At 46.5% G+C, this 24,979-nt stretch overlaps 1 protein-coding gene across 3 annotated transcripts in view; it reads left to right on the top strand.

Moving 5' to 3' along the window:
- Positions 1-4,509: 4,509 nt before the first annotated feature.
- CUNH1orf159 (chromosome unknown C1orf159 homolog) overlaps positions 4,510-24,979 on the top strand; it is a 33,248-nt gene continuing 12,778 nt past the window's right edge. Inside the window, exons 1-3 of one of the 3 annotated variants that reach the window (XM_087702675.1) lie at positions 4,510-4,550; positions 18,085-18,175; positions 24,467-24,542. In XM_087702675.1, the coding sequence (XP_087558801.1) occupies positions 18,104-18,175; positions 24,467-24,542 (148 nt within the window). In that variant the 5' untranslated portion in view covers positions 4,510-4,550; positions 18,085-18,103. Of the gene's footprint in view, positions 4,551-4,660; positions 4,762-18,084; positions 18,176-24,466; positions 24,543-24,979 lie in introns of those variants that run through there. The other 2 variants (XM_087702676.1, XM_087702677.1) reach the window with 2 other exon arrangements.

The following is a 24,979-nucleotide window of genomic DNA, read 5'->3' as shown; positions in this document are numbered from 1 at the left end:
TACGATCATAGTTGGGACCACAATTTCCCTTGCTAAGCAAGGATGTTGTGCGTTTCACCCAAATTTACGACCTTTTTTTTTTTTTTTGCCAAGGTTGTTAAGCAAATCACTGCAATTGTTGCTGGCTTCCCCCACTGAATTTTGTCAGAAGCTGATTGGCAATCAGAAAACCCAGGGATACTGCAGCCATCCTGAATACATACTGATTGCCAAGTGCTTAAATTTTGAGCACCTGGTCATGGAGATACTGCAATAGTTTTAAGTGAGAGGACTGGTCATAAATCACTATTTGCAGTAACGTTGTAACGGCGAACAATTGCTAAATGAATGATAGTAAGTCGAGGACTATCAATAAACTATACATTGGTTCCCGTGAGCAAGCAAGAACTGAAGTTAGGAGAGGGAGGAGCCTGAGATGTTGCAGGAGGAGCCAAAACAGAATGGATGGGATTATCAAATCAGGGTAGAGTCAGAGGTTCAATTTTCTTGGACTTTCCCTTTCAACAGGAAGTTTTTCGACTTTGAAGAAACCGAATTGGGTGGGGAGAAAGGCCTGGTGGCTGTGGAAAAAGTCACTGGAAGTAGAAACTCAAACTTACAAGGGTTTGAGTTTGAGTTTGAGTTTATTATTTATAGGCCGCCCTTTTCCCTGGGGGACTCAGGGCGGCTTACAATTTATAGGGAAGGGGGGGTACAAGACAATAAAACAATAAACATGAAAACAGTGCAAGTAGAAATAAAACACAACATTCATCATTCGGGTGGGGGCAGGTTACGATCTTTATCCCCAGGCCTGATGGGATAGCCAGGTCTTGAGGGCTGTGCAGAAGGTCTGGAGGGTGGTGAGGGTACGAATCTCCACGGGGAGATCGTTCCAGAGGGTCGGAGCTACTACTGAAAAGGCTTTCCTCCGCGTAGTTGCCAGTCGGCACTGACTGGCAGATGGAACTCGGAGGAGGCCTAATCTGTGTGATCGAATAGGTCGCAGGGAGGTAATTGGCAGGAGGTGGTCTCTCAAGTACGCAGATCCACTGCCATGAAGGGCTTTATGGGTGGTAAGTAGGACCTTGAAGCGCACCCGGAGATCAACAGGTAGCCAGCGCAGCTTGCGGAGGATGGGTGTTATGTGGGCGAACCGAGGTGCGCCCACGATCACTCGCGCGGCCGCATTCTGTACTAGCTGAAGTCGCCGGATGCTCTTCAAGGGCAGCCCCATGTAGAGCATGTTGCAGTATTCCAGCCTAGAGGTCACAAGGGCCCGAGTGACTGTTGTGAGAGCCTCCCGGTTCAGGTAGGGTCGCAACTGGCGCACCAGGCGAACCTGGGCAAATGCTCCCCTGGTCACAGCCGTCAGATGGTGGTCGAAAGTCAGCTGTGGGTCCAGGAGGACTCCCAAGTTGCGAACCCTATCTGAGGGGTATAAAATTTGACCCCCGAGGGTAATGTCCCTCTGCAACTAGGATTAATAAGCTCATCAGTTGTCCCCGAAAGTGTGATATTCTAATGGCCTGTCAGGAGGGAAGGCTGACACCCATTAAATGAAAACTAGCAGCAGTGTGCCCACCCAGTCAGAAAACATATGTCTTTCTTGCCAGGCTACAGAGATTTCAACCATAGGGATTAAAAACAAGAGCGTAACCTTTGTCTCTGATGGCACCAGCTGTTTGGTTCCAGCTGGCAACATAAGTTTTCCAGGCTGCTGGGTGGAGATCTCTGGTTCAAAAAATAGAAACTCTCTATTATAATCTACGGATTATACAAAGCCTCGGCATGGATGAGGTCTTAATTTTCAAGTGGACATCTGTTGGAGGCTCTGGAAGCCCTGGTCCTTTGAGAGCTACTTCAAGACTCCAGCTTCTGCTCCCTTTGCATCCAAAACACAGAAAATATCTGACTTTGCAATGAAAAAAAGAATTATCGCACTCTAATCTCTGGGTTGCCTTTCTGTCTCATCTCCTCCAGTAGACAAACCGATTGCCTCAAAGCTGCCTTGACAGCAAAGAGAGACCTGAAAAGTTTGCATCACAGCGTTCTGTTGGACAAATGTTTTAAATATTTTGCATTTGGAAGGCAGCTAAAGGCATGAGCTGGATGAGGTTTGCAGGCCCAAAATTAAACCAACAAGTGGAAAGCGTTTGGGGGAGCACAACCCCTTTGACAGTTTTTAATGTCATGCTTCCATCTTTGTAATCGCGGCAAAAATATTTAGGATTTCAACACTACTCCGATGTTACAGAAGGCCACAAGGCAGACAAAGTGGGTCAAAAAAGTTAAACCATAATCATGTGAGGAAAATCATTCCCCTTTTAGATGTGGCACACCCCCAAAAAGAGTCAGGGCTCTGATCAGTCATTTCTGGCTACCATACCTTCCAGGAGAATGTAGTGCCTGCTTGTTTGTAAAATCTTAGAAGTTGGCCAATTCTGTCCATGGCCCAGATTGATATTCCTCAGATAAACATTTGCAGGAAAAAAAATTGTCATATTAATCTTATAATCCCCCCTAATTTTTTGCCTATCTAACTTTATTCTTCTTTGTTCATTTACTTGGTTTTGGGGAATCCGCTTTTGACCTCAGCTTCATTTATGCCAGCGGTGTCCAACTTTGGCCACTTTTAAGAACAGGGGACTTCAATTCCCAGAATTCCCCGGCCAGTCAGCGGGGAATTCTGGGAATCGAAATTCACAGGCCTCAATGTGGCCAAAGTTGGACACCCCTGATTTATGTGTTTAATTATAGCCTAAAAGGAAGAAATGCAACCAGGCTCAGAACAACCTCCCTTAAAAAAAATGCTAACATTGGTGTATACATAGTAACTTTATATTTCGGCATAATAATATTAGAAGTGGAAAAATTATGATTATGTGTATCTAAAGTGTGATACCTTTATTAGAATTGTATGTAAAGTATGTTGCCCCAAACAGTACACTGCCCACCAGGTATTTATGGATGTTAAAGGAAAAATCATAAATAAAATTATATATGTATATATATGTGTATATCCACAGTATATGTATATGTATGTGTATGTGTTTGGGTCTATGTAGGTATATGTCTATGTACAGTATATGTATATACATATGTACAGTACATGTATATGTATACCTATTTGTGTCTATGTATAGTATATGTATATATTTATGTGTATATCTGTGTCTATGTATATGTGTATGTGTAAGTCTGTGTATGTGTATAGTAAATGTATATATGTATGTGTATATCTGTGTCTATGTATAGTATATGTATATATGTATGTGTAGATCTTTGTCTATGTATAGTATATGTATATATATATGTGTGTGTGTGTATATGTCTATGTATAGTATATATACTGTATATATGTGTATGTGTAAGTCTGTATATGTGTATAGTAAATATATATATATATATATGTATGTGTATATCTGTGTCTATGTATAGTATATATACTGTATATATGTGTATGTGTAAGTCTGTTTATGTGTATAGTATATATATACACACACATATATATATGTGTGTATATCTGTGTCTATATATAGTATATGTATATATGTATGTGTATATCTGCGTATATTTATGCAGATATGTGTGTGTGTGTGTTTATGTGTCTATGTATAGTATATATACTGTATATAAGTGTATGTGTAAGTCTGTGTATGTGTATATGTACATTATATGTATATGTCTGTCTCTGTTCCTGTGCCTATGTACAGTATATGTATATGTGTCTGTGTCTATGTATATGTACAGTATATGTATGTATAAATGTATGTAGATAGATAAGATAGATAGATAGATAGATAGATAGATAGATAGATAGATAGATAGATAGATAGATAGAGAGATAAGATAGATAGATAGATAGATAGATAGATAGATAGATAGATAGATAGATAGATAGATAGATAGATAGATAGATACCAGAATAAAATCAATTGTTGCTTTCTGAGAAGGAAATTTGGGGAGGATTTGGGAGGGGGAAAATGGCTCGGCTTCTTTAAAATAAAATATATAATTACCTGCTAAACTATTAAAGCCTAACAGATGCCATTCTTTTGTGTACGAGGAGGGCAAAATCCACATTGCCGCAGTTTTCTGACACAATTTTGGGGAAATTATGGCCTAAAATTGGAGTGGCCTCGTGTATAGGATGATGATTACAGGTGTGCAGGTACATATTGTTCCTCGCCTACTTTTTGAGGTGTTTAAATTGGCACAGGTTCCAGAGCTTTTAAATTATGTTGTAAATTATATTGTATAAATTATATATTTAAAGCTGAGGTGAATTTATGAGACACAAAAATACCCCCCCAAAACACACACATAATACACCCCCCCTTTCTCTCACCTGAACCCTTTGCCTCAACTAGGGGCGTCTGGTCTCCTAGCAACCTCAAGATGGCCTCCCCGCCCGGGCGGATCTCTGGTTCTTGTAGTCTCCGCGGCCTAAGCATCTCAGCATGGCGTCCCCACTCAGAACTACATTTCCCGAGAGGCACCGCGGGGGTGGGGTGGGGGGGAAACGAGGGAAGCGGAGGCCAGGCGGGAACGGCGTCTACCTGGGCGAGGTGAGAGGCGGCGCCGCGGGGGTCGACGGGAAGCGTAGTTTCCCACCCGATGCGCGGGCGGGCCGCGGCGGGGCCGTCGGGACTACAAATCCCAGGGAGGAGCGGGCGGGCGCGAGGTAGGGCCGCCGTGTCAGGGCGGGGGGTACGAACGGGAGCCGGTCGCGCGGTTGGCGGCCGCCGCCAACGGCTGCTCCTGCGCCCGCGCGCTCAGGTGAGGCCGCGAGGGGGTGGGGGCGCGCGGTGGGCGGGGCTAGCGGCGGCCCCGCCCTTTGGGGGCATCTCGGGTCCGAGGGGGTTCCTGGAGTGGCTTATGGGGACAGGTGTCCAGCTTTGGCCCCCGGGGAGGGACGGCATGCCAGTTTCGCCTGCAGGGCGCGAGATTACAGCACCCATCATCCCCTGCCCCCCCTCCGGGGTATGGGGCTCCTGCTCCCCGCCAATAGGCGTGCAGCAATTGTGCCTTCCTCCTTATGCAAGGCTTTGCACATGCGTAGGGATTAATAGCCATCCTCCCCTGCCTGCTTTGCCCCTTTAAAGTCTAGCACCCATCCTCCCCTGCCTGCTTGGTCCATTTAAAGTCTAGCTCCCATCCTTCCCTGCCTGCTTGGCCCATTCAAACCTAGCACCCATCCTCCCCTGCCTGCTTGGCCCAATTAAAGTCTAGCACCCATCCTCCCCTGCCTGCTTGGTCCATTTAAAGTCTAGCTCCCATCCTCCCCTGCCTGCTTGGTCCATTTAAAGTCTAGCTCCCATCCTTCCCTGCCTGCTTAGCCCAGTTAAAGTTAGCACCCATCCTCCCCTCCCATTCAGGCCATTTAAAGCCTAGCACCCATCCTCCCCATTCAGGCCCATTATAAGGCCTAGCACCCATCCTCCCCTGTCTGCTTATAGCCCCTTTAAAGCTTAGCACCCATCCTCCCCTGCCTGCCTTTCCCAATGCTAGATCAATGAGACTACCATACCCATCCTCCCCTTCCAGCCAATCTTGATGCGGTGCCTTCTAGATCTGGGGGAACGCAATACCTATCATCCCCCACCGACTTGGTATGAATTGTGTTATTTTCCTGGGGTGGTGAGACCACTTCGCCCATCATCTCCTATTGGCACGCCTTCGGCCGGCCTCCTCCACTTTCCCATTCAGGCCCAACCAGAAGTACATTTCCCATCGCTCCCAGCCAGGCTGACCCGGGAGTTGCTATTCACACGTGTAATATTACATCTCTGTCTGTCGCTTGGGAACTTGGCTCTTCTGCTCGGTTGTCTTTTAAAAAGCCTTCGCGATTTTTAATTCGGGGTCCATTTTTTCGCTCCTTTTTATATACTAGCTGAATATCTGTGCTTCATGATGAAACTATGTGATCGGGCAGTGAGGGGGAAATTCACTTCACAATCCGTTGGCTCAATGGTGGTCGGTGATTGAAACACAGAAGGGAATATCGCTCCTGCCACCTTGAGTCCGGACGCAGTTCCATAGGTGGAAGGCGTAGACATTTTGGCGAGGTACCAACATTTAGTACTGTAAGGAGCCCCAAACCGCTCCTGAATGAAGGAGTGGAACGTCTGACAGTTGGAACTGAGGTTACGGAATGTGAAGCAACTGGCAGTTGGAACAGAGTTCTTTTCAGGTGGGGAGAGGGAGTAGAACTCCTTAGCATCAGAGCGTGTTAATATAATACTGTATAAGAAATACTAATGATCCGATGGTCATTTTGAAAAATCCTTTCTTAGCAAGCACCTAGAAGCCAAGAGAAACATATGTGCCAAATTTCAGGTTTGTAGGCTTTATGGTTCTGGAGATTTTGTGATGATGTGTGAATGGTATTTGGCTTTTATATATATAGATAGATGAGGAGGAGGAGGAGGCCAGGGTGGGGAACTCCTTCCCCAGAGCCATCTGAGCTGCTCTAAAACTTGGTTTGGGCTGAAAAAGCAGAAACAGAAAATTGCTGCTGGAGAATCACTGACCCTTTGCAGCTGGTACAGAAAGGAACTAGCTAATCAGGTGCACGAAACATGACCCCCCCCCCTGCAAATACAACTGGTATCGTATGTGTGCAAAGTTACACTTCCTTTCCCTTATGTGGCCCACGGCCACCTTCAAAGAGATGTCACCAGACTTCCTGTAAGTTAGGGTGGTGGCTTTCAACCGCTTTCGTCTTCTAAGGAAACAAGCCTTTTCTCTCAATTTCACTTTTCGGGGGACAAAAATCTGTAGGTAAGGCGGGGTTTTAGGCTTTCCTCCTTCCCTACCTTCATGAGAACTAGCAACCAGAAGCATAACACAGCTGGGGAGAAGAACACAGGATCTCGAGGTAGCTAGCCACAACTTTACTAGGTGGAAATGTCTCGAGTGTGACATTCCTAATTGTCAAAAAGAAGTGGTAACATATCCTGTGTGGGATAAAGTGCTATTTTTTGCCCCCCTTTAGAATTTCCAGCTAAAATGGATTTCTTTTTCCTTCGGGGAATGAAGTTCCTGAATTGGTCAAAAGAATGCAGTTTGGTGTCTCCAAGAGAGGAAAAATTGTGGAATTAGCAAACTAGAAGAATCAAGAATCAGAATAGAGCCTGGAAAGGGACCTTGGAGGTCTTCTAGTCCAACCCCCTGCTCAAGCAGGAGACCCCATACCATTTCAGACAGGTGGCTGTCCAATCTTTTCTTAAAAACCTCCAACGATGGAAACACCTACATTTTCTGGTGGCAAACTCTTCCACTGGTTGATTGTCCTCGCTGTTAGGAAGATTCCCCTTAATTCAAGGTGGCTTCTCTCCTTGGTTAGTTTCCCTCCGTTGTTCCTTGTCTGCCCTTCTGGTGCTTTGGAAGATAAGTTGACCCCCTCCTCGTTGTGGCAGCCCCTCAAATACAAGAAACCTCCTAGCATATCCCAAAGGGAGAATAAAACCCAGGATACATTTCTGAGAGTCTTTATTGCTTCTCTAGATTTCTTGGGGAAATCCTCTATTATTTCATGGAAGTTTGTGCAGCCTTTTTTGTATCTTTGAAGGCAAAAAAAGAGCGAAAGAAATGCTCGGTGTCCTTTGAACCCAGTTCCTGGAATGACTCAAGGAAGGCGATGAATCAAAATTTGGGCAGGGTAACCAGCCCAACAGGTTCTGGAACTCTGGCCAAACAGTTGTAAGAGAAAGGACACCTCTAATCATCCTCCGTTACCAACAATTGGTTGAAGTTTCCCAGGTACCAATAGGTTTCATTACCTTTAAAGCCCTACATGGCTTGGGACCTGGATACCTACGGGACCGCCTCCTGCCACATACCTCCCAACGACCTATAAGATCCCACAGATTGGGCCTCCTTCGGGTACCGTCGACCGGGCAATGCCGATTGGCGGCTACTCGGGGGGAGGTCTTTCTCTGCGTGACCCGTCAAAACCGCGGTCCACTAAAGCGTGCCCGATCAAAGCGCGTACGTGACAGCAGCAGCGCAACAAATAAAATTAAAAATAAATTAAATTAAAATTAAAATAAAATTAAAGCAAGTCGATTCACATAAAGGTAAGGGTTAGGGTTAGGGTTAGGTTAAGGGTTAGGGTTAGGTTTAGGGTTACGTTAAGCGTTAGGGTTAGGGTTAGGTTAAGGGTTAGCGTTAGGTTTAGTGTTAGGTTAAGGGTTAGGTTTAGGGTTAGGTTAAGGGTTAGGCTTAGGGTTAGGTTTAGGGTTAGGTTTAGGGTTAGGTTTGGGGGGGTTAGGGTAAGGTTTTCGCTTTAATTTTAAATTTACTGCTCACAGCGTGCCGTTTTCGTCGCGCTGTGATGACGTCACGTGCGCGCTTTCGTCGAGCGCGCTTTAGTCTACCGCGGATTTGTGGTGGAACCTTTCTCTGTAGCTGCTCCGACCCTGTGGAATGATCTACCCGCGGAGATCCGGACCCTTCCCACTCTCTCGGCCTTCCGTAAAGCCACTAAAACCTGGCTGTTCCGGCAGGCCTGGGGCTGTTGACCCCAAAATACGGTCCAGCCCCACGTAGAACGGAGTGTATGGTGTGTTCTTTTTTTAAATCTATCTTTCCTTCTCTTCCTTTTGATTTATTTGTATTGTTAGCCGCCCGGAGTCCTACGGGATCGGGTGGCATATAAATGTTATTAAACTTTAAACATTTAATACACGAAGCTCAACTATTTTATCACCCCATGGTGCTGTTATATGGGTATAATTTTTTAGGAAAAGCCCCCCCTGCCGCCGCCGGCGGTGTAGATCGTCCCCGATGAACGCTCTTCTGCCTAGGAATTTGGCAAGGCGAGCTGCGGCTTTTTCAAATTTCTGCAAACTTTCCAACTGGTTGCGTCCAGTCTGGCTCTCAGGTCATTAAGGAAGGAAGCAGAGCAGCCGTGACCAAGAGGGATTACCCGGGGCCTTGGAAAACTTTGGCTAGATAATTGAAAGATTGGGGAAGAGGTTGGTTTTGTTGGCCTTCTTAAGATTCGAAATGAGGGTGGGAAAGAAAATTTGTTGAATGAAGCTTGTGGGCCTTGCGGGCCCTGGCGCTAATCACCCTCATTTATATTCCAAATTAAATTTATCTAACCAATCTGTTTATATTCTTTCCTCTGATTAATTCCCTCGCCCTTGAGTTTTGCGATGCGCGATGATGGGGTGTTTTTTTTTGTTTTTTTTTTATGTGCGTTTTGAAGCTGCGGCTTCGATGTTCCCAGTTGTGGCGTGAAAAGCTTTGCTCGAAAGCTCAGAGATGTGTGAGTCTCCCTGTGGGGTGGAGGAACAGAGAGGAAGGATGCGTTCGCCTCATCCACCCCGGGGTTCTCAGCCTTGGAGTGGGAAGAGGGACTCTGAGAACACGCAGAAGGCAACTGAGGAAGGACAGGAAGGAGGGAGCAGGAATTCCAGCATGTGAGAAAAGAAACACTCCAATTTGGCCTCACACATACACTAGCACAGAGGTTGGCAACCTTAAACACTCAAAGAGCCACAAAAGTCCTAACCGGAAGTCCGTCCGTCCCCCCTCCTCCCGGTTCAATTCTGGAGCCGACCGGAAGTCCGGTTCTCCCACCATAAGAGTCTCTTCCTAGCACGACGTCCTTTTTCCTCTACCTGCCCTAACCGAAAGCCCTATCAATTGTGGAGCTGACCGGAAAACCTTCCCCTTGCCGTAGAGTGTCGTCCTGGCGTGCCCTGCTTCCTCTCCCCTAACCGGAAGCTCCTCTCAAAATTGTGGTGCTGACCGGCGACAGGGAGCGCAGCAGAGGGATGAAAGAGCCACATGCAGCTCCAGAGCCATATGCGGCTCCAGAGCCATATGCGGCTCCAGAGCCACATGCGGCTCCAGAGCCATATGCGGCTCCAGAGCCACATGCGGCTCCAGAGCCGGGGGGGGGGGGTTGCCAACCCTGCACTAGCATATAGCAAAGAACAGGGATTCCTGCACAAATATTCTCCTCCCCTGTGTTACGCCAACACAGCTGGCCCTGCGCCATGCCTACCAGAGATCTTCCAACCATAATTTTGCCACGCCTGGTTGTTAGAACCAACCCAAACTGGGAGAGTTTGAAGAAACCAGAGCTGTAATCCGAAGTGTGTCTGGATCCTTGGAAATATTCGCTTCCTGCTCCGACGTGAGCTTAACGCACGTTCAGGGAAAGCTATTTTATAGAAACCGAGTTGCTGCCGGGTTGTTGTTGTTGTTTTTTTAATTGACAAGCCATTCAAAAGCCATTCTTTGCCTTACAATCCCGATTAACGGCCTGCTTTGATCGCCCGGCTTCTTTTAATCAGCTTAAGTATTAGAAATCTTTAGCCCTGCTTGCACGCAGCTCGGCTGAGTAGCAGCGCCAGAGAATGGAAGCCCAGCGGGTGGGTTTCACTGTCGGTGGGGGAAGCACGGAGGCAGGAGTGGTGAGGTCCTTTGTGAAATAATTCTCCCACTTTCGTTGCCAATTCAGTTGGTTAAAAAGAGAAAAGAATTGATGCAAACAGTCTAATTTATAAATTTGTCCGTTAAGAGGACTTTGGGATCCAAGGTGCATTCTATTTTTTTATTTCTCCAAATACTGTATCTTCCTGAAACTGACGAGTGGCAAAGCGAGATAGTAGCCACAGCTTTAGTTAAAATCTTGTGCTCGGCCTGGACAAGACAGAATACAGAATATCAAGAGTTGGAAGGGACCTTGGAGGTCTGGATGTGACTTTGCTTGCTCTAGCAGGAGACCCTATCGGTTGTGGCCCACCAGCAGCCAGTGGAGCTGGCAGCAGATTCGGACAGTGAGGAGGTTGGGGAGGAAGATGGGCCAGTCCTGGAATCTGGGGAAGGCTCGGATGAGGGCTCTGTGTCGTAGGCAGAGAGGGGGCCAGGGCCGTATGCCAATTATCAGCTGCCTTCAGAGTCAGACATCAGTGAGGCAGAAGAACATCTGGAGCCTGTTCCCAATGTGCTCATGTGCAAAGTTGCCAGACAAAGGGAACAGCTAAAGAACAGGTTGATTTGGGAGAAGGGCACAGGTGGATGATGAATAGCCCCTCCCGGAGGAAATAAGAGAGGAGCGAAAGGGGAGTGGAGTTTGCAGGAGACAATTACTTTGCTTCATTGGTTCGTGACTCGCCAAGACTCCTTGCCAGGTTTTGCAGATCTCGGCCTGGCAGCTCTCCAAGCCTGATAAGGTCTGTGACCGTAAATCCTACTTTGAAAGACTTTGCTGGATGTGAAGGAGCAGAATTCACAGTCAATTAATAAGATGGGGTTTTTGTCGGGACAAAGAGTTTGCTTCCTGCTCTCGGGAAGCCTCAGTCAGAATACTATCCCGGTCTTCAAGGGCCTGAGAAGTTGGCAGGTGTGATCAAAATAGCAGAATAGCAATAGCAGTTAGACTTATATACCGCTTCATAGGGCTTTCAGCCCTCTCTAAGCGGTTTACAGAGTCAGCATATCAGCCCCCACAGTCTGGGTCCTCATTTCACCCACCTCGGAAGGATGGAAGGCTGAGTCAACCTTGAGCCAGTGAGATTAGAACCGCCGAACTGCAGCTAGCAGTCAGCTGAAGTGGCCTGCAGTACTGCACTCTAACCACTGCGCCACCGCGGCCCCAGAACCCCAGGCCTCTGCCCTCTTTTGGGGGACAAAATAGGCTGGAAAGAAACGGGCTGGTTTTTAGATCCCCTTGTGGTGTTCTTTCCCCCCATTGTGTTTCAGAAGCAGAGGACTTCTCAATGCTATTTATATCCGTATCCTTGCTAAATTGTTATCCTAAAGGAGAGGCTGATTGAGAGACCGCTCGGCTCCTCGGTCCTGGATTCTTTGGGAACTCTTTCCCAAAATTCAGGTAGTCCTTGATTTACATCCGTTCATGTAGTGACTGTTCAAAATTAGAAAGACAAAGGGAGAAAAGCAGCTTGAAACCATCCTTGTGCGATACGGCTCCTAAGCAGGAGGGGCTTTGATTCAAGATCAAGTGAGGTACCCCACTCTATAAGGCCTTAGTAAGACCACACCTAGAGTACTGCATTCAGTTTTGGTTGCCACGATGTAAAAAAGAGGTTGAGACTTTAGAAAGAGTGCAGAGAAGAGCAACCAGGATGATGAGGGGACTGGAGGCTAAAACATACAATGAACGGTTGCAGGAACTGGGCATGGCTGGTCTAGTGAAGGGGAGGACCAGGGGAAACAGGAGAGCATCTTCCAATATTTGAGGGGCTTCCACAGAGAGGAGGGGGTCTCAAGCTATTTTCCAAGGCACCCAAAGGCCAGACAAGGAATAATGGATGGAAACTGAACAAGGAGAGATTCAAGCTGGAAATAAGGAGGAATTTCCTGACAGTGAGAACAGTCGACCAAAGGAACAGAAGTTGCCTTCAGAAGTTGTGGGGGCTTCATCCCTGGAAGCTTTCAAGAAGAGACTGGACAACCATCTGTCAGAAATGGTGTAGGGTCTCCTGTTTGGGAGGGGGTTGGACTAGATGACCTACAAGGTCCCTTCCAACTCCGTTATTCTGTTAGCCTTCTGTTAGCCAGAAGTTGTGGGAGCTTCATCCCTGGAAGCTTTCAAGAAGATACTGGACAACCATCTGTCAGAAATGGTGTAGGGTCTCCTGCTTGGGCGGGGGGGGGGGAAGGGGTTGGACTAGATGACCTACAAGGTCCCTTCCAACTCCCGTTTATCTAAAGCCTGCAATTCAGCCCAGCGCTGAGCCAGGCAGCTGTTCTGCCAAGCGAGTCCAGTCTTTGTGAAAGCGTGCGAGAAATATAGGCTTAGCCAGGATAAAAACATCAGCCGTTCCATCTTGAAAAGAGACAGATCAATTCTCGGGGCCGTAATGCCAGGCCAGCAGCCAGAGAGCAAATGTTCACCAGAGCCTCTTACAAATGTGTGGCAGGCGAGAAAAATCGCTCCGTAAATAATCCTTGTCTGGTTGATAAAGACACCATCCAGCTTACCCCATCCTTCCTACAAAGGGCTCCAGTTTTTTTTCCTTTTCCAAATGAGATGGAGGGTAGATCTATTTTGGCACAGCCTCTGGTACAAGATCGATAAAACGGGAGGTCGCCGATTTCCCTTTGAGGCAGCCTTCTCGTTTTTTCAGGCTGGTTTAAAAAGGAAAAAAAAAAACCTGGTTTCAAAATAAACCAGCTTGTCCCCCAAAAAGACCGTCACAGCTCGGTGGTTAAATTCCAGATTTGGAAAAGGATTCGTCAGGCCACTGAACAGCCAGAGGCTCAGTTCAGTGATTTTTGGCAATCTGGAAGGAATGAAGGTTGTTTTTGTGTATTTCCCCCCGCTGATGTTGACAAAACACCAGACGTTTGTGATACAATATTGGTCAACCCTGGTCAACCCTGGTCTTCTGATCGGAGAGCGTGAAGCAAACTCCTGGTCCCAACTTAATTAATAAAATCCTTTTATTAATTTGCTGTGAATTCTGCTCCTTTACATCCAGGAAAGTCTTTCGAGGGAGGATTTACGGTCACAGACATTATCAGGCTTGGAGAGCTGCCAGGCCGATCTCTGCAAAACTTAGCAAGGAGTCTCAGAGAGTCACGAACCAATGAAGCAAACTAATGGCCTCCTGCAAACTCCACTCCCCTTTCGCTCCTCTCTTATTTCCTCTGGGAGGGGCCATTCATCATCCACCTGTGGCCTTACTCCCAAATCGACCCCTGTTCTTTAGCTGTTCCCTTTGTCTGGCAATTTTGTGCATGAGCATAAAATGGGAACAGGCTCCAGATGTTCTTCTGCCTCACTGAGGTCTGACTCTGAAGGCAGCTGATGACTGGCATATGGCCCTGGCCACCTCTCTGCCTCCGACACAGAGCCCTCATCAGAGCCTTCCCCAGATTCCAGGACTGGCCCATCTTCCTCCCCAACCTCCTCCCTGTCCGAATCTACTACCAGCTCCACTGGCCGCTGGTGGGCCACAACCGATAGGGTCTCCTGCTAGAGCAAGCAAAGTCACATCCAGTCTTTCGAGGGAGGATTTACGGTCACAGACCTTATCTGGCTTGGAGAGCTGTAAGGCCGATCTCTGCAAAACTGGGCAAGGAGTCTCACGAACCAATTAAGCAAACTAATTGTCTCCTGCAAGCTCCACTCCCCTTTCGCTCCTCTGGCACCTCTGCCAGATGTGGGCAGTTGACTCCTGGAACAGAGATGCTTGTCTATTTAAACCTACATGTCGCAGTTGTTCTGACCTAAGCTTCCTTAACAGGCATGAAGCAAAGTCTGGGTCCCGGCAAAAACCTCTTTTATTTACCCGACTGTGAATCCCTTTCATTCACAGTCAGCAAGGCTTGGCAAACAGTCTCTCAGAGGAATATTTATCAACACGAACCTTATCTCGCTTGGCGAGCTGCTAGATAACTAGTTTCCAAACACTTAGTCTCTTATCGTCACAAACAGAAATTCTCTTGAAACAACCGAAGGAACTAATTATTTCCTGCAAAAGCCCACTCCCCATTGGCTCCTCTTTTGTTTCCTTGGGTGGTGGGGGCCAATCACCTCCAAGGTGTGGCTTTACTCCCAAGTCAACCCTGCTTTCTTAGTTGTTCTTGTCTTCTGGCAGCTCTGCGCATGCTCACACTGGGAACAGGCTCCAGCTGTTCCTCTGCCTCACTGCTGTCTAGCTCCCTCTCTGCCTCCAATGCAGAGCCCTCGTCTGAGCTTTCCTCAGCCCCCAGGACTGGACATGTTCCTCCCCAACCTCCTCACTGTCCGACTCTGTGGCCAGCTCCACTATTCGCCGGCGGGCCACAACAGCAGTCCGATATAAGTCTGACCAGAGCCACCCCCTGAAGGGGAGAATATGTAAACACAACAACGGATAGAGTGGATGGAAGGAGGAGTAGAAGGAAAGATAGGAAGTATTTTTAGTATTTTTAGTATTTTATTGTCACTTATAGGCCGCCCTTTTCCCTGAGGGGACTCAGGGCGGCTTACAACTCATGGGAAGGGGGTGCAAGACAAAACGTAAAATAATATGTGAGTACAAATAAAAATAACAATAAAACACAACATTCATTCAACATTCGGGTGGGGTGTATGAAGATCTTATCCCCAGGCCTGGCGGGATAGCCAGATCTTAAGGGCTGTGCGGAAGGTCTGGACTGTGGTGAGGGTGCGAATCTCCACGGGGAGATCGTTCCAAAGGGTCGGAGCTGCTACTGAGAAGGCTCTCCTCCGCGTAGTCGCCAGTCGGCACTGACTGGCGGATGGAACTCGGAGGAGGCCCACTCTGTGAGATCTGATGGGACGAAGGGAGGTAATCGGCAGAAGGCGGTCTCTCAAGTACTCAGATCCACTACCATGAAGGGCTTCCCCTTGGAAGGTGAGGAGAAAGGAGAGGAATAGGAGAGAGGGAAAAGCAGAGGAAGAATTGGAGGGAATGTAAGAGTAGGAGAGAGGGGAGATAAGGGACGATGAGGGGAAGGGTAAAGGGGAGGAAGGGGAAGGAGAGAAGGGAAAGGAGAGGAGGAAGGAAGGAGAGAAGAAAGAGAAGAAAGGGGGGAAGGAAGGAGGGAAGGAAGGAGGGAGGGAAGGAAGGAGAGAAGAAAGGAGGGAAGGAAGGAGAGAAGAAAGGAGGGAAGGAAGGAGGGAATGTAGGAGAGAAGGAAGGGGGAAGGAAGGAGAGGAGGGAGGAAGAAAGGAGGGAAGGAAGCAGGGAAGGAGAGAAGAAGGGGGAGGGAAGGGGGAAGGAGGGAGGGAAGGAAGGAGAGTAGGAGAGAAGAAAGGAGGGAAGGAAGGAAGAAGTAGGAATGTTGTAAGATAAGATGGAGTTATGGGATGGTAAGAAAGCAATTTCAAGTATATTGTCAACGGTAGGGGAAAAATTGCTATAAATACATATTTTTTAAAAAAAAAAGTCTGACCAGAGCTAGTAGCCCTTTGATCCTAAGATTGAGGGTTTTAAAAAAAAAATCCAAGTCAATTGGATTGCATCAAGGACCCTTGTTCTCCTGCAGGCTTGCAGAATGAACATTTCTATGCCCTTCGTTTGATGCGCCCGATAACAGGAAGCCATACGAGCCCCCCCCCCCCCGCTTTCATAGGCCGCAAAGCTTTGATGCGCCTCTTGATGTGAGAGTGGAAAGGGTGAATTTTCACTCCGTTTTTCACTCTCCTCCCCATGCGTTCGCTTCGGTCCTTGATGCGATAAATTCAGGAATAAAGGAATAAAACTACTCCGCTCCGTTTGGTTTGAAGCTGACGGATGCGAAAAGCTTTCATTCCTTCTCTCTGTGTTTCGCAAGCTGCATTTGGTTAATTTTGGGGAAGATTAAAAAGATACTTCATTTTCTAAAGATGGGCGAGAAAAAAGGACGTTCAATTATCACTTGAAGGAGGCGCATCTTCCCCCCCCCCAATTTGGGGCTTATCAAAAAGCCAATTTGTTCTCTTGTACTTCATCGGATTCCTTTTCACTTTACTATTATTATTATTTTTTTCTTTTCTTTTTTAAGCCTCTCTCTCTTAATTTGATAAAAATTGCCTTTTGATGTTTGCTGGAATTTGCTTCCCAATTGTGCATGCCAAATTAGAACTTAATACCGCCGCGCGAATGGCTTCGCAAAAGTTATTATCGTTCTCGGGAGTTTTAGAAGACATAATTCATTTTGCGTCCCTTCGTTTTGGTTTCTAAGGCAGGAGAGGGGTGGAAGATCTTGGTTTTGCAAGGGCTTGTGACTGTTTACAAACTCTCTCTGATCACCCCAAGTAACCAGGGTTTTTCATCCTTCTCAAAAATTGATTTTCATAAAACTTAGGTCGAAAGCTGATAATCCAAATTGGGAAGTTTTGCATCCTTGGGATTTTCCCAAGGGTTGATTCATACAAAATTGGTAAAAGTAGATTTCTTCTTCTTATGTTTGCATGTCCAGGCTGGGTGTGGATGGATGTGCAAAAAGCTATTTGGACTAGATGACCTACAAGGTCCCTTCCAACTCTGTTAATCTACCTGCCTGCCTATATTTCTAATCTATCTACCTATCTAATCTATCAATCATCTATCTATCTATCTATCTATCTATCTATCTATCTATCTATCTATCTATCTATCTATCTATCTACCTACCTACCTACCTACCTACCTACCTACCTACCTACCTACCTACCTACTCTATCTATCTATCTATCTATCTATCTATCTATCTATCTATCTATCTATCCATCCATCCATCCATCCATCCATCCATCCATCCATCCATCCATCCATCCATCCATCCACATGTCTCTCTCTCTCTATACCTATCTATGCCTGCCTGCCTATCTGTCTAATCTATCTACCTATCTAATCTATCAATCATCTAATATATCTACCTACCTACCTATGTCTATCTATACCTACCTACCTACCTACCTACCTACCTATCTATGTATGTATGTATCTATCTATCTATCTATCTATCTATCTATCTATCTATCTATCTATCTATCTATCTAATCTCTATCTTTCTATCTATCTATTTATCTATCTATCTATCTACATATCTATCTAGCTATCTAGCTATCTTTCTAATCTCTATCTTTCTAGCTTTCTATCTATATCTATCTACATATCTATCTATCTATCTATCTATTATCTATATCTATCATCTATCTATCTATCTATCTATCTATCTATCTATCTATCTATCTATCTATCATCTACCTACCTACCTACCTACCTACCTACCTACCTACCTACCTACCTACCTATCTATCTATCTATCTATCTATCTATCTATCTATCTATCTATCTATCAGATTAACAGAGTTGGAAGGAACCTTGTAGGTTATCTAGTCCAACCCCCTGCCCAAGCAGGAGACCCTGCCTACACCATTTCTGACAGATGGCTCACAGCTTCCAAAGGCAACTTCTGTTCCTTGGTGGTAAAAAGTTTTGAATCCCACCACTGACTGCAGCGTGAATGGGTTCTCAAAGCATCCGAATGTAAATCACATGACTGTAGGGGCGGGGGATGGTGCTACAGTCGTAAATGTGAAACGTGGTCATGAGTCACTTTTTTCCAGCACTGTTGTAACTATGAACGGTCGCTAAATGAACTATTGTAAGAATATATATTCTTTTATTTTCTTCGTAGGCTGTGCTCCATCCTAGCCATGGCCGTCCCCTGCGTCTTCCTTCTAACTGTGCTGGGAGCAGAAGTCACCAGCAAATCCACTGACAGCTTGGTAGGTATGGTTTGTGGCTGTTGGCTGAAATCTTCTATATATATATATATAAAAACGTCTCTGTGTGTGTGTGTGTGTGTGTGTGTGTCTTCCAGCATAACTCTATAATGCCTCAAACAATTTCAACCAAACTTGGTACACAGATGACTTACTCTCTGGAAAAAAAAATACTGTGGAGGAAAGATACCCCTCAACACCCCTCGGTGTGTGTGTTCTGTTAAGATACAGCCTGTTGTGGCTTGAAACGGCTTCTACTGTACTGCCATAAAATGGCTTCTACTTTACCGCCGTGAAATGGCTTCCACTGTACAGCGCAGTGGAGTTGCCCTGCTAACGGCTTCACAGTACTCCACCCCCTCTGGTAAGGGGGAAAATCCAACATTAGAAATGACATTTGGTCCGGACATTTTCCCCCTAAAAAATAAATAAATTCCCAGGCAACGCCAGGTTATCGGCTAGTCCAAAATAAAAAGGGAAAGATTAAAAATCAAAGAGAGAGGCTCAGGTTTAGCCACTGAAACTCGTGACCTGGACACAGGAATTTTATAAGTAGCATAACCCGCAGTTGGCTCATTGGCTCGTGGGTTGATTGACGGCCCTCCTCCCGGGCTAAATTACGTCTCTAACAAGCCACATTGGGTTCCCCTTCTCCCTCCTCTGAGGATGCTACGAGGGAGGTTCAGCCATCTGTTCCTCCAGCGAGTGTCCCTAATGTGGCTCTGGAAGACCGCAGCGTCTTAATCCTGATTTCCACTTGTGATTACTGATGACTCCAAAGGGTATTAGTCGGTAGATCGGATCAGCCGGGATTTGTGAATGAGAAGGCTGTTTGTTTGTTTTTAAACAAAACAAAAAAAAACAGCCACCCCTGTTTTCTGTAGAAATCCTCTGCCGCCTCTATGGGAATGAAAGAGGAATTTGTTTCCTGATTGCAAATTGAAGATACAACAGGTTAACAGAGTTGAAAGGGACCTTGTGGGTCATCTAGTCCAACCCCCCCTTGCTCAAGCAGCAGGCCCTACGCCATTTCTGACAGATGGCAGCCCAATCTCTTCTTGAAAGCCTCCAGGGATGAAGCTCCCACAACTTTCTGTTCCACCGATTGATTGTTCTCACTGTGGGAAAATTCCTCCTTATTACCAGGTTGAATCTCTCCTTGTTCAGTTTCCATCCATTATTATTCCTTGTCTGTCATTCATGGAAAATAGCTTGACTCCCTCTTCTTTGTGGCAACCCCTGAGATATTGGAAGACTGCTATCATGTCTCCCCTAGTCTTCCTTTTCATTAAACTAGACCTACCCAGTTCCTGCAACCGTTCTTCATATGTTTTAGCCTCCAGTCCCCTAATCCTCTTGGTTGATCTTCTCTGCACTCTTTCTAGAGTCTCCACATCTTTTTTTATAGGGGAGACATGATAGCAGTCTTCCAATATCTCAGGGGTTGCCCCAAAGAAGAGGGAGTCAAGCTATTCTCCAAGGCACCTGAGGGCAGGACAAGAAGCAATGGGTGGAAACTAATCAAGGAGAGAAGCAACTTAGAACTGAGGAGAAATTTCCTGACAGTTAGAACAATTAATCAGTGGAACAGAAGTTGCCTCCAGAAGTTGTGAATGCCCCAACACTGGAAGTCTTTAAGAAGATGTTGGATAGCCATTTGTCTGAAACGGTGTAGGGTTTCCTGCCTAGGCGGGAGGTTGGACTAGAAGACCTCCAAGGTCCCTTCCAACTCTGCTACTGCATTGTATTGTATTGTATTAAGTATGCCCGAACCAGTAGTAAAAATGTTTGCAACCCACCACTGCTTCGGACCAGTGTTTTTCAATTTTGGCAATTTGAAGACCTGTGGACTTCAACTCCCAGAATTCCCCAGCTATGCTAGCTGGGGAATTCTGGGAGTTGAAGTCCACACACCTCCAAGTTGAAAAACACTGTTCCACATGGACAATGCCTGACTTACTCCCTCCGAGTATGATTTTTACAAAGGCTGGATTATATATTCTTTTTATTTTTCACCCCTTCCACCGGCTCGTAGGTGACTCGCTGCATTAATCTTGATTTAGAGCATTTCCAAATCAGGGCAGGTTAGATTTCTGTTCGAGGAACGGCAAGAATTCCCAAAACCGGTAACTTACAGTCTGTTCTGAACAGAATCTGCTCTCATTTTTTTTCTCTCTAAAAAGGCAAGGAAAGATTTCTTTCCTTGTCAGAATTTCCCGGTGTGGTAGAGCTACCATATTTTTCAGAGTATAAGACCAACTTCCCCCCACCCAAAAGAGAGTGAAAATTTGGGTGGGTCTTATTCACCGAATGTAGCCCTGCTCACCCGCTGGCTCTCACCCTTTGGCCTCTGCCTCCCAGCAATTTGCCTCCTTGCAGCAAACAGTGAACAGCCTGTTTCAGCTTTAGCGCCGCCTGCTTAGCACAAACAGCTGATTGTCGGTTGGATCGGCCTCCGACTATCAGCTGTTTCAGGCTGCGGGGATTGCCATAGCCTATTGCCACCTCCGCACACCCCATTTTCTGCCTATTTTGATCCTCGCCGCCTGGAACGGGTGGAAAATTGGGCACGCGTAGCCCGAAAACGGGATGCGGAGGCTGAAAAGGAGGTGCGCGGAGGCGGCAATAAGCTATGGCAATCTCTGCAGCCTGAAACAGCACGGAGGTCCGACCAACAGCTGCTTGTGCTAATCAGACTGTGCTGAAACTGAAACTGGCTATTTGCTGCAAGGAGGCAAATTGCTGGTAGGCAGAGGTAGTTTTTTCTTTTCTTGTGCTAATCAGGCTGTGCTGAAACTGAAACAGGCTATTTGCTGCAAGGAGGCAAATTGCTGGTAGGCAGAGAGGTAGATTTTTTTTTCTTGTGCTAATCAGGCTGTGCTGAAACTGAAACAGGCTATTTGCTGCAAGGAGGCAAATTGCTGGTAGGCAGAGAGGTAGATTTTTTTTTCTTGTGCTAATCAGGCTGTGCTGAATCTGAAACAGGCTATTTGCTGCAAGGAGGCAAATTGCTGGTAGGCAGAGAGGTAGTTTTTTTTTCTTGTGCTAATCAGGCTGTGCTGAATCTGAAACAGGCTGTTTGCTGCAAGGAGGCAAATTGCTGGTAGGCAGAGAAGTAGATTTTTTTTTTCTTGTGCTAATCAGGCTGTGCTGAAACTGAAACAGGCTGTTTGCTGCAAGGAGACAAATTGCTGGTAGGCAGAGAGGTAGATTTTTTTTTCTTGTGCTAATCAGGCTGTGCTGAAACTGAAACAGGCTATTTGCTGCAAGGAGGCAAATTGCTGGTAGGCAGAGAGGTAGATTTTTTTTTCTTGTGCTAATCAGGCTGTGCTGAAACTGAAACAGGCTATTTGCTGCAAGGAGGCAAATTGCTGGTAGGCAGAGAGGTAGATTTTTTTTTCTTGTGCTAATCAGGCTGTGCTGAAACGGAAACAGGCTATTTGCTGTTTGCTGCAAGGAGGCAAATTTCTGGGAGGCAGAAGCGGATTTTTTTCCCCTTGTTTTCTTTCCCAAAAGCTATCCTCTGAAAAATTTTCTCCCTCTGCCTCATCCATCTCCAAATATGGGCCCCAGTTTTAGCTCCGAGATTCAGAAGTATCCAAGTCATGTTTTATTGTCCTTTTCCACATTTTCTGAAATTTAGATGCCTTTTTTATGTTGCACCTTGCCGTGTTCAGAATAACCCAAATTTAAATTTAGCTGATTTAGTTTAACGTCATCTTTTAGGCCGCAATTAAAATCTTCTAGCAGCCGAAGATAGGATCAAGATCTTATATATATTTTTCTCCTAAATCAGCCGTTATGTAGAATTTTATTTGTTCGATCAGAGGCACCAATATAGCAAATAGGACCTTAAAATCGGTCTTTATTTTATGCAAGCCATCTTTCTCGTGTCAAATATAACTAGTCCTCAATTTAGGACCACAACTGAGCTCAACATTTCTGTTGCGAAGTTTTGAGACATTCGCCGAGTGGGTTTTACTTTCTTGCCACAGTCGTTAAGCGCACCATTACAGTGTTAGTAACCCGGTCGTTAAGTGAATCTGGCTTGGCAGATCGCACAAAGGTGCTCTCTTGTGACTGTCATAAATATGAGCCAGTTGCCAAGCGTCCGAATTTTGATCCCGTGATCATGGGAATGCTGCAACAGTAGTAATAGAGGTGGGTTTCTACTAGTTCGGCCCGGTTCGACTGAGTAGGTCAGATACGCCCCCGAACCGGTTCTATCAGCAGAAGCAATTTTTTTTTTACTTCTGCACATGCGTGCGCCTGAAGTGCGAACAGGCAGTAAAAGAAGCTGGAAGCCACCCCTGTGTAGTACGTGTGAAAAACGGTCATAAGCCACTTTTTCCAGGACAGTCGTAACTTCAAACGGTTCGCTAACCGAACAGTTGCCAGTTCGAGAGCTGCCTGTCTTCCTCACGTCAAAGTTTTCCCGAAGTTATCCCGGGAACGGCAAGTATATATATCTTCATCTCTCTCCGCTTTGAAACCGCAAACCCAGCGCCCCGGTTGAATTATTATTTTGTCTGTGCCATCGATCAATTCCAGAGCCCGCCGGCCGTACGGCGTGCTACAACTTCAAGAAGAAGAAAATACCGTTCGAGATCAGCAGGCCTTAAAGCATTCGAGCGAGTAAAGCTTGCCAAGAAGACAATAAGTCTGCGTGAAAAGCTTGGCTGGAGATCGCGGAGCAGTTGTGTTCTTGACAACTCATTTAAAAGGGACGTTTTTCCCAATCGATCCCACCAATCTTGGGGCGGGAGGGGGGCCTTGACTTGGAGCCCCGGCCGAGCCGCAGACCTCACTTACAAAAGGCGAAACCACCGTGTTCCCCGCCTGGGGAAATGGGGCTCCAGATGGTCAATAAAACAGCAGCTTTCACAGTGGAACACCGCAGGAACGCGGAGAGCTTATTCTATGCCCGGCGCGGAATTCTTTGCAGGAACAGAAAATGTGCTTTTTAAATGTTCGTGGTGAGCTGGCTGGGATGGCGTCCAGCCAAATGACTCTGGGCAGGAAGTCAAAAGGAAACCGCCGACAATCAAGATGGAGACTGGATGGGTTTTCGCTCCGGTGGGGAAATTTATTTATTTATCAAACTAGCTGTTAACCATGCGTTGCCCGGGTATTTGTTTATCCCAATCATACAGTTACATGTAAAGGTTCCCCTCGCACATATGTGCTAGTTATTCCCCGGGGGGGGCGCCCATCTCTATTTCAAAGCTGAAGAGCCAGCGCTGTCCAAAGACGTCTCCGTGGTCATGTGGCCGGCATGACTCAACTCCCGAAGGCGCACGGAACGCTGTTCTCTTCCCACCAAAGGTGGTTCCTATTTTTCTACTTGCCTTTTTTACGTGCTTTTGAACTGCTAGGTTGGCAGAAGCGGGGACAAGTCACGGGAGCTCCCTCCATTACGTGGTGCTAGGGATTTGAACCGCCAAACTGCTGACCTTTCTGATCGACAAGCTCAGCGTCTTAGCCACTGAGCCACCATGTCCCTCAATCCTGTATTAGACATTCAGAAATGTCCGGACCAAATGTAATTTCTAATGTTGGATTTTCCCCCTTACCAGAGAGAGCCCCCTTGTGGAGTACTGTGAAGCCATTACCATGGCAATTCCACTGTGCTGTACAGTAGAAACCAGTTTACGGCAGTACAGTAAAAACCATTTTAAGGCTGTATCTTAACAGAACACACATCCGAGGGGTGTTAGGGGTGTCTTACCCCCACAGTATTTGTTTCCTGAGAGTATGTCACCTACGTACCATGTTTGGCTGAAATTCTTTGAGGCGTTCCAGAGTTATGCTGGAACACACAGACAGATACGCACACACTTTTATATAGAGAGATTCGTCGGCCAATCTGGGGGTCTGGAAAAAAGCCGGAAGGGGGTGACTTTGGGATTTGAACCCCATGTGGTCCAGCTGCGCCAGAGAGCCATGCGCTTGGTGGTTCTGCTTCGCCATTAAAACCATCTTTCCAATCGGCCTCCATCTTTTCCGTGTCTTTCTCCCGGCTTCGAACTGAACCCAGGGGGGATATTTCTTCCCACGACTCCAAGCTGCCTGTGTCGTTTTCGTTCTCCCCCCCCCACCTCCTCCAGCCACAGTCGTGGCCTCTCCTCCTGTCCTATTAATTTTATTTTGGTGCTTTGAATAAGGTGGTGCCCCGTTAAGGCCACTTTGCATTGTGGTTTGCTGTTCACGCAGAGGAGCAAATTACAAAACGGAGCGCAAAGCAAACAGAACTTTGGAAAAAATGCGCTGTTTATTTCCTCTCTGTACAACTAGGAGTCGGACGCGGAATGCTGCGTCGATACAATGGAAGCCAACAGCACCTGTCTCGCCAACAGCCAATGCACTCCAGGTAGGCCGTTAGCGTGGTTGGGCCTGCGGGGAGGTGCGGGGGGGAGCAGCATTTTCATACCTGGAGAAGCCGATCCGGAGGACAGATGGCTTTCTCTGTGGTCTCCTTTCCTGCGGCAAGGAATATCGCTGCTTTTCAGCCTTCTGCCCGCTTTAGTGTTGTGAAAAATCTTATCCCGTTAATTTGTTTGAGCTCCCACCCACTTTTCAAAAATCCCATCTGGAATCAAGTTTGAAATTAATCAAGCGATACCAATGTTTTTTCCTCCGTCTTCATTCTTTCCTCCCTCTTTCCTTCCTTCCATCCTCCATCCCTCCTTCCTTATTTTCAATTCATTTTTTCTCCCTCTTCCCTCCCTTCCTCCCCCATTTCCACTTCATTATTTCCTCCCTCTTCCCTTCCTTCCTTCCCCCCTCCCTCCTTCCTTATTTTCAATT

This window comes from Thamnophis sirtalis, unplaced genomic scaffold, assembly GCF_051295495.1.
Source record: "Thamnophis sirtalis isolate CommonGarterSnake01/CBP01778 unplaced genomic scaffold, rThaSir2_p1.2 scaffold_15, whole genome shotgun sequence".
NCBI lineage: Eukaryota > Metazoa > Chordata > Lepidosauria > Squamata > Natricidae > Thamnophis > Thamnophis sirtalis.
This window is presented reverse-complemented; position numbering and strand designations above follow the sequence as displayed.